At 38.9% G+C, this 10,220-nt stretch overlaps 1 protein-coding gene across 1 annotated transcript in view; it reads left to right on the forward strand.

Moving 5' to 3' along the window:
- The window catches only part of LOC103366788 (neuropilin-1a-like), a 109,460-nt gene extending 99,472 nt beyond the window's left edge, over positions 1-9,988 (forward strand). The window contains exons 14-18 of the mRNA XM_008294610.1: positions 1,027-1,164; positions 2,778-3,079; positions 4,785-4,881; positions 5,482-5,526; positions 6,681-9,988. Coding sequence (XP_008292832.1) covers positions 1,027-1,164; positions 2,778-3,079; positions 4,785-4,881; positions 5,482-5,526; positions 6,681-6,955 — 857 coding nt within the window. The 3' untranslated portion in view covers positions 6,956-9,988. The remainder of the gene's footprint in view (positions 1-1,026; positions 1,165-2,777; positions 3,080-4,784; positions 4,882-5,481; positions 5,527-6,680) is intronic.
- The last annotated feature ends 232 nt before the right edge of the window (positions 9,989-10,220 follow it).

Genomic DNA, 10,220 nt, shown 5'->3' on the forward strand with positions numbered 1-10,220 from the left:
AGAATATCAGACGTTACACTGCAGCTAGATAGTATAAAGTATAATGAAGACTATGTACACCTTTGTACATGACTAGTCTATGCTTCAGAAATGATAGTTCACTACGCTTCATTTCTTTTGCGTCACCCATACCTGTGTCAGTAGACGTTAGTGAACGGATCTGTCTTTTAGGCACATTAGAAGAAGATCTGGACAGCTGTGGTGAAGCTCAGAGCTCAGCTTGTGTAACAGAGGATTTCACTGTAAAACTGTGACTGTGAGTTGCAGCCCACCTGTCTGAGATGAACACAAGTAAACACTATCACTGACTGTTAGAACCGAGCAGGTCTCCACAACTAACTCACCCACACAGTCAACTCTTCATTGCCCAGGTTGGGTTTATTGGAGACAACGCTGATTAGGTCCTCTTGATTTTGATGCTGAAGTCATAGGAACCAAAGACATGGAGGTTGTTTCCTTGTAGTAAACATGTAGACGTCATAAGTCAACCAACCAACCTTCGCTCCCATTGGTGGTACTGGTTGTCCCATTGGTGGTACTGGTTGTCCCATTGGTAATTTAACATGGTACCTGTCCAAGTTCACGTCACCTATGATTATCTCACCTGTCATTGCTATGGGTCGCCAAATTTCATTGACTTTCCATGATTTCTGGTCACCACATCGCTTCTGGTGTCTTTTGTGTGTTAGTCTTACAAGCAGATCCAATATTTCACAAATCTTAATGTAGCATGCAGAGCAGAGCTTCAAGCAGGTCGATGGGCTGATAGGGAACAGGGAAAGGAGAAAAGTACAAAACAAAACTTAATTAACAATGTTGGCAGGTAGGAAGCTACTGAGGGTTTCATGACGTTGGACTTGCTGTTTGAAAAAGGGTGCTGAGTGGACTGCTGACTTCTATACCTGCTTGAATTTTGTTGCTTTGTGACAGCACAGAGGTCACGGTTAGAGGACTGATTAATAATTCAGGCAGTTCATCAGTAACATTTTGTAGCTTCTGACAGCAGTTTTTGTCTCTTTGCCGCAGCTTACTTGTGGTTTGCCTGCAACTTTGACTTCTCGTCGTTCTGCGGCTGGACCAGAGAGTCCAGCACTGGAGCAGAGTGGCTCATCCAGACCAACACGGCTCCTGCCGTCCACAGAGGACCGACCCTGGACCACACAGGTAGGAGACGTCCCATCACCTTTGTGTTCAAGGGTCGTTTTTGAGCCAGCGGCACTCAGCGGATGCTTTGGGAGAGCACTCGGTAGCTCTCGATGTTACCATGCAGCTGTTGAAAAGTCTGTCGAAGGCTCTTGTGCTAGAAGTTGGAATATTTTTAACAAAGCTTTAAATAACTCTCCACACTGACTGAGCTGCTGGGAATTCATAACAGCACCTACTGCATTTTCTGCTTATAGAAATGAGAAAGAACATGTCTGGGATGTTAAGAGAAGTTCCTGTTGGACATCGTAACTTATCTCTGCTGTGGAGGACAAAAAGTTTGCCTGATACTGAGTGTGGTGACATGCTTATATAGAGCCTGGAGCCACTCAATTGGATATGCGTATTCAGAAAGTGCAGATAGAAAAGCAGACCTTTCCATAACTTGGACTACACTGATAAAAAAAAAAAAAGCAGAAAAACACTTGAGAAATGTGTGACATTCATTCTGACTTGGATACTTACCAACATAAATATGGGCAAGTAGCCCCAGATTCTTCTGTTTCGTTCTGTTTTTCATGTTTAATAAGATAAACAGAGGCGAGATTAAAATTAAGGACATCCTTGGGTATTAATTACGTGTCTTTTTCAAACAGAAATTGTCTTTTTATTGGACATTTGCCTGAAACCTTCAGTGAAAGTTCAAACTGAAGCCACTGCACAACTTTATCTTAGCATGAATAAGCGAGGGAATCAATATCTTGCCTTTTTTATTATTAAAACTCTCTTTGTCTGAATATCCTCAAGCAACAATAATAATGGGTTACCAATAGATCACAAAGAAATGCCACAAAATCTGAATTAGACAGAAATACTCTTAGAAAACTTGTGAATAGAATGTCATTTATACATACAAACATCTTCAAACATCCATCATTCACAGCAGCAAACTCTATTCACCGTGATAAGTATTCAGCACTGAATAGAAGTGGGGAGGACGTGTGGACGTTATAAGCTTTAAAAGATTTAGACAACGAATAAATGGCCCTGAAATCCACGACTTTTCGAAAAAGAAACACGGCGCTGAAATTCATCAACACGCCTCGGTTCTCTGGCCTTCTCTCCATTCCAGCCTGATGGATGTGATGGATGTTTTTGTGGAGACAGCAGCAGCTCTAAAATGAATGATTTCACCTTGATTTCTTGACTTAACCGGATCACAAATAAAAAATGAGTTTTTTTTGTGTGATGTCGAGTCAGATTTTTCCCCTGAAGCGTGCAGAGTCCTTTTGTTTTCACCAAGAAACCTTTTGAAATCCTTGAATTTGATGTCTTTGGGAGCTTGTGACACTTGAATATTCTAAAGTATTTATTCTATGAAAAAGAGAAACACTCTATTAGGGACATTTAGCGATAAAGTGAGTGTAGAATGAACTCTTTACTGTCACAGTAGTTCGCTCTCAATCATATTAAAGCCTGATTTCTGTTAGAAATGTACAGAAAGCAGTCTTACTGGCTGTCTTTTTATATTATTTAAGATCTCATAGTGTAACTGAGTATTTAAAAGATCAGCACTTATGTGGAGACAAGCTGTCAGAGTCACTTCTTACCTTGTCCTTTGCTGCCCCCTGCAGGCGGACCTGGGAACTTCATCTACATGCAGCTGATGGACTCAGATCTACCGAGTAAAACCGGCGAGGACGAGGACGAGGAGGAGAAGGTGGCGAGGTTGGACAGCCTGCCCATCACCTCCCCGGACACCGACCTGTGCATGTCCTTCTGGTACCACATGTTCGGTGAGCACGCCGGAGCGCTTCACATCAAGCAGCGGCGGGAGGCGGAGGAAGGCCAGATCCTGTGGACGGTCAGCGGCCACCAGGGCAACCGGTGGAGGGAAGGCCGAGTGTTGCTGCCTCACTCCAGCCTCTCATACCAGGTAACACAGGGTCCCTTTAACTTGAAATGACAGCAGCATGTGAGAATGTGTATTGGAATTGGTTTTCTTTCATTTTTTTCTCCTTCTATCCACTAAAAATAACAATAAATGGCGGCTAAAGGTGATGATTTGTATTTCAGAATTTTAGAAAGTTTATTGTCATGTTTAGATTCTTCCTTCTCCAGCGAGAGAGTTTTTCTTTCTGTAACCTCAGCAGTTTCTGGGTGTTTTTGTTTGTTTGTTTGTTTGTTTTTTTGCTCCTGTCACATCTTTGTGGGCTCTTTTTTCTCTGCTCTTCTGTGGAACCAACCAAAGCATGGCCAGAGGTTGAGAGAACTCAGAAATGTCTATTATAATGCTGTAAATCTTTATTTAAAAAAATACAACTTGGTTTTTTTTATTATTTATTTATGTATTTTAGTAAAGTTTTAAAAGGTTTGAATTAATGTGTACAAAAGTTTTCAGGTGTCTACAGGTGATACCAACACTGGACCAAATGGTGAATCTACAGAATATGTAGTTTACTGCTTACATTTTTAATTTCTCTCCATGCTTGTGTCTTTTTGTGAACACAGTCTGCAGTTCAGCTGAAAAGTTTTTGAATTTTTGCACGACTGTTGTTTGCAGCTAAGTCACTGGAGGCTCCACAGGTGCTATGACGCCTTTTTCTTTTTAACACTTTTCTTTTTGGGGGGAACTTTTCATTGATTTTAAGCATAGACCTGCAACAACCCATGTCAGTAGTTTCATAGCCCTTGGAGAGTTGAAACGCTGCAGATTTTTTCAGTTTTTGCAGTTTATTGCAAATAGTGTCATTTTGGCATTTTTGTTTCAAAACAGATAAAAAAGAAAAAGAAAAAGAAACCAAAAAAACTCCTGATGGGTTTAAAGTTTCAGAGATTTAAATCAAGTTGGAGCTGTTGTTTAGCTGGAAACTGACATGAAGAACTTCATAAAGCTTAAGAAAGAGGTCGCAAAACAACAAAATTGTAATAAAAGCACTGAGCTCCTAAAGTGAGGTTTGATGTGTCACCTTAGAGCACGAAGATCCAAAGTATTTATGTCAAAAGACAAAAACATGCCCAGTGGGAACAGCTGGAATTTAGAAACTCTACATTTCCCTGTGATAAACGTGTGGCCTTTTCTTGCAAAGTGCATGCTGGGATTGGCTCTGGCCTTAAACAGGATTAATTTGTGTTGAAAGTGTAAAAATGAAAACCTGTCTTTATCAAGGAAGTAGAACGAACAAAGTAAGAAAGTTATTTCCAAACTTTTTTGGCCTTTGACTGTTAAACACTGTGTACTACTAGACATATTTACTTATTCTGCTTCATTTCATCAAAGTTTTAAGGCCAGAAGAGATAAAACTAGAAACTAAACCAAGAAAAAGCAAAGACTGAGTTAAATGTAAAAAAAAAAAAAAATCTTCAGTATTACTTTATTCATGTCTCAACTTTCCATATTTGTCTCACAGCTCCTTGGGGCATGTCTGACCCTTAAAACTATTTGTTTTTTTTGGTCTGTATTTTTTGTAGAGCAAAAGCAGAGAGAGAAGGCAGTGGTGTTGCCACTAGACTCTCAGAAAATCTACTTATTTGTTTGTGTTTGTGGATTTGCACCTTTAAATGTCCACTAAAATACATGATTTGGGAGTTTTTTAGTGTCTCGAGCTGCTGCCTGAGTGAGTGCATGTTGTTTCTTGCAGGTGGTGGTGGAAGGCGTAGCAGACAGGCGCAGTGCAGGTCACATAGCTGTGGACAACATCCAGATCCTGGATGGATTCACTGCTGAGGACTGCAAAGGTGAGTGTTTCAGTGGTGGATGTTGTATGAAGCTAGATGGTGCAAGAGGGGATTGTGAAAACATAAAACTAAAAATAAATACATCACAGTTTCAAAATAAATTCTGACTAACGTAGATGTTCTTCAGAAAGCTTGCATTTACTTTTAGTCTGAGTTACAACTTGTAATCAATTAATTGTCAAGTCAGTCTTCAGCTGTTCTCCGAGTCTGGAGACAGTAAACTGAATATTGTTGAGTTTTAGTCAAAACACGATATTTGAGGATATCATCTGAGGCTTTGTTAATTAATAAATCACAAATATAACTGACTGAATAATCAACAAGAAAATAAACATTTGTTGCTGCTCTAGTTTGTATTGTTCTCATGATGTCTAAGATGTGTCAGCAGCAGACAAGAGCATTCTATGCAGCACTTTTAAGATATAAAACTTGATTTATTGATTGCTGTCGAAATGTAAAAATCTTCAACAAAGTACTGAATACTAACAAAAATGCTCCTGCAGTATGTTGCATGCTCAAACAACCAGGACATGACATAATTCATGTTATGGTGTTTTATTCAGCTTTTATTCTAATAGAAACTCTGCTTTTTGAATCCAGATCCAGAAGCTCCGACGTCTCCACCGACTGAGATCTTCATCTTGCGTAAGCACCGTCACCATAGTGTCATTTTCTCACAGTACATACTCTTATGTACACTGGGCAGATCTCCACGGTTCTTCACATGGTTTTTTCTGCATCAACACAGTGAAGTTGTCATAATTGCCTTGTTAGTCAAATGCACAGCTATTTGCCAGAAATGATGTAACTGCTTGTGGCTGGTCCTGAGCTGCTGTGTGCAAAAATAAAAAATAAAAATCTGCCAAATAGTTCTTCAGATGGCAGCAAAAAAAATTAAATTGATGCCACAATAAGAATCACACATGTGTTTGCATGCTTTTTTAAAACACTTTGAAGAACTGTGCCAGGGGAATTCTGTATTTCAGCTAATTAATACATATATCTGTTGCACATTTGTTACATTTATTTCCAGTCTTGAACTATACAATGCTACACCAAACAATGCTATAATATATTATGATATACTATATAATACTATACTATACTATACTATACTATACTATACTATACTATACTATACTATACTACACTATACTATACTACACTATACAATGCTATACCATATTATGATATACTATATAATACTATACTATACTATACTATACTATACTATACTATATAATACTATACTATAATATACTTTGCTCACTATAGTATAATATAGATAGTATAGTATAGTATTATATAGTATAGTAAAGCAAAGCATAGTGTAGTATAGTATACTACACTATGCTTTGCTTTACTATACTATACTATACTACACTATACTACACTATACTTTGCTATATTGTGCTATACTATATCATACTATACTATACTGTATTGTACTATATTATACTATATTATGCTATACTTTGCTTTGCTTTACTATACTTTACTACACTACACTATACTACACTATGCTACATTATGCTATACTATGATATATATACTAAGTTATATTATACTGTGCAATACTATATAGTATAAGTATATACTCTGTACATGTACGGGCCTTTCAGTTGCTCTTGCTTTAGTTGGTTTATCTGTTTCTAAAACTTAAATGATCTAATTATTGTTTTGACACATAAACAAACATGCATGACGTAGTAAGAAATTCTGCAATGTCTAGTTTAAACTGTTAAACCACCGGCATGAGGTCTAAACACTGAATTAAACCTCATTTCTCCTCCTTGCAGCCATGGACTCCCTGTCCCAGGAGACCAGTGAACTGGGGGGCCCAGGCAACATGCTGAAGACGCTGGACCCCATCCTCATCACCATCATCGCCATGTCGGCGCTGGGCGTCTTCCTGGGCGCCATCTGCGGCGTCGTGCTGTACTGCGCCTGCTCGCAGGGCAGCATGACGGACAGGAACTTATCTGCGCTGGAAAACTATAACTTTGAGCTGGTGGACGGCGTGAAGCTAAAGAAGGACAAGATGAACGGACAGACTAACTACTCAGAGGCGTGAGTGGGACGGAGGCACGGAGCTGCGATTGCTCCGCGTGGACACGTTGATGCAGCCAATCAAGGGAGAGGAAACGCAGGGCTGAGGCCACCAATGGGACGGCAGGGTGGGCTGAGAGCGAGCCGATGTAATTTTATTTCTCAGGAGCGGCAGTGGAAGTGGACTGACCTGTAGGGGGGGCACTGTGTATAAAAGAATCTGTACAGCAAAAAAAAACAAACAAAAAAAAAACAGAAAAAACAAGAAGACAACTAAGGATTCTATTTGTTTTTCGGCGTGCTTCGTTGATTTCATGTAATCACATGCTGGTGTTGAGACCAATTCAGATGACAGTTTATGTACTTTTACGGAAAGATAAGATTTTGTTGTTTTGTTGTCGTTTTTCTTGTCTCTTTCTTTCAGACGCCATTGTGAAGTCTGCTATTCTGATATCTGGCTCTTTAGTTGGCCTTGTGAGAGCGCGTGAAAGTGTGTGTGTACATGTGTCACACTCATATACATCTGCATTTAGGGTGTGTATGTTCAGCTGGTGTGTGTGTGTGTGTGTGTGCGTTTCACTCATGTTTATCTGTATACATGCAGTGTGTGTGTGTGTGTGTGTGAAGCGGGTAGCAGCCCGTTGACCTGCGTCTAGTTCCGACAGTGCCTTTTTTTTCCTCCAATTTTTCTGTTGCCTTGTTTTCTGCTGGTTGTTTTCCCATCGGCTGGCGTTCCATCCAGGGTTTCTACACAGGAAACATTCGCTTTTCCAGGCTGCGATTATGAAACTGCAAATTCCTTTGTGTTGTAGCGTGCTGTCACATATCACACGTGTTAGTGTAGATCTGTAGATCCTCATGCCTTCATGACAGTCGTACTGACACAAACTAAACTGTTGAAATCAGAGTTCAGATTCTGGAAACGTATGTGATTTTCAGAAGTGTGTAGGAGCCCTGAATGCCTCATTTTTCATGGCACATGACACATCCAACATATTGTACATAGGTTTTAATATATTTGAGCGCCCTTTTCTATAGAAAAAGACACCAGTGCCGCAGTATCCTTTCTAAGTTGGAATCAAACTCACCCTTAATCTCTAAATTCTGAAAATGTACAGAAAAACAGAGACACCTGTTGTTTCTTTCCGACCTGATCGCCGTCTTGGGAGTTTTGTGTGGTTTCAGTTTGGAGGAGTTTTTTCGTACAGGGTAAAAAAAAAAAAGGACAACCTCAGTACTGGGAAGACGACTCGAGGACGGTTCATTGTGATTATTTTCTGCTGCTCCTCACCGGGACACTAAGGGACTGCTGAACCTTTAACCAGAGGTGTGTCCGGCGGTCTGGGAGCCACAAGAAGGACTTAAAGTGTCTCTCAGCGTCTTTTAAGGAGCTTGCAGGATAAGGAGGCGTCTGGATGCCGTGACTGCGTTGTACTGCGTCAGGACGTTCTCTCTGAAGCTAAATCCTGTTTAACATCCCCACAGGTGACTAACTGCAGAAACATTGAGCCTCGAGCTACGGTGGCCTGGAAGTTAAGGTGTCACGAGCTAATCAGAGCAGAGACCAAAGGGTTATTTGCTTTGCTTTGATTGTTAAAAACTGGTGAAAATTGGATTTTAAATATTCATTTGCAGTACAAACATGCAGCTTTTCACACTTCTTTGTGTTGTTTTTGTGGAATTCTGCTGCTCGTTTTGCATTTTATCCCCGTTTCACTAATTTTATTTTAGTTTTCAGGAGCATTTTCTTACAAAATGACCTTATTTACTGTAATCTGGAGTTGCTCTTTTACTGGGAGTCAACTTTGGAGTCTGTGAAGAGCAAACTTTGCATATTTTCTGTCAGAAATTGCAAGAACAGGAAGTCTTGTGTTAATAATACTGCTTTGCTGTGTTTTTGTTTTTGTAGCTACACATGTTGTGATGCTGGTCACTCGTTCATAGCACAGTTTAGATGGAAGGACTAAGATTTTAAAGCCAGAAATTTCATCCGTCACCAACCAGTCAACCTCCGACAGATGTTATATGTTCGTAAGTTCTTACTAACTGCAGATATCGAACCTACAATATTTAAAAAGCCATTAAATAGGTATGATAGACTGACATATTTCCACTTATCTGCTATTTTACTGCACCGTGGACTTTAAATCTGCCCATTTTTAATGTAGCATTACGTGGCATCACATGAGTCCAAATGTCACATAAGCATCAGTTCTTTCCATTAAGACAACAACCAAAAAAAAACAAGAAAAAGAAAGAAATCCACTTATTCATTGGACTTAATTTAAATCTACTCATCTTGTTTCATTTTCAATCAAATGAAGGCACTCAGACTGTTGAGATGCTCATAATTTTCTCTTAAAAGCCAACTTGTAGATTTTGTTTTGCTAAAATGTTAAAGATTGTGGGTTTCCAAATTTACCTTCAGCCCGGCAAGAATGTGTTTGTGATGTTTCAGCCGATTAAGCTCGAGAAAGGATGCTGCAGCACTCGACGTGAAAACAAATGTTGCACTGATATATTTAAAAAAAAAAAAATCTATGTGTTTATGATGTTGATTTATGAAAAGAGAGAAAGGAGAGGACAGTGTTATTGTTGCTTCTTTTTAACACGGTTTCAGATGACAACGTTATAATTCTGAAATGTACAATTTACAGAGATGTTTTTCATTCTCGAAAAAGCTTATATGCGTCTCTTTGAAGCGTAACAGTTTTATTTACTTGGTATAATATCACCTTGTGTTTTTGTACTGTCACTGATGTACGTGCCATTGTTTTATTATTTTTCTTTTCTTTGTATGACAAGAAAAATGTTTTATTTTCAGAAGAGTTTCTGTAATTTTGCCGTCTCGAATCCAGAAAAAAAAGAAAAGAAAACAAGAAAGGAAAGAAGGAAGTAAAACAAATTGGGAAGCAGTGAGGCCTTATGTGACTAAAAGTATTGTTTGTACTTTGACTTTCTGGTCAGCACCCAGACTCATCCGTCTCTGTTGTCTCAGACTCTCATCATTGACTATTACATTCCAAAGAATTGGATCAAATAAATGTTTTAAGTAAAAGCTGCTCTGCTGTTTCTTTCCAACCTTGAACAGAATTTCCACAAAAAAATTGAAGCATCTAGTCTTGCAGATAGTTTTATTCTAACTTGAAAAGGGTTTTTATTGCAGATGTTTTCCATCTTAAACATCGCCATCTTCAGTTTTAGAGACATTTTGTCCAGAAACAGATGTTTTATTATTATTATTATTATTATTATTATTATTATTATTATTGTTATTATTATTATTATTA

This window comes from Stegastes partitus, unplaced genomic scaffold (assembly GCF_000690725.1).
Source record: "Stegastes partitus isolate 25-593 unplaced genomic scaffold, Stegastes_partitus-1.0.2 Scaffold979, whole genome shotgun sequence".
Taxonomy (NCBI): domain Eukaryota; kingdom Metazoa; phylum Chordata; class Actinopteri; family Pomacentridae; genus Stegastes; species Stegastes partitus.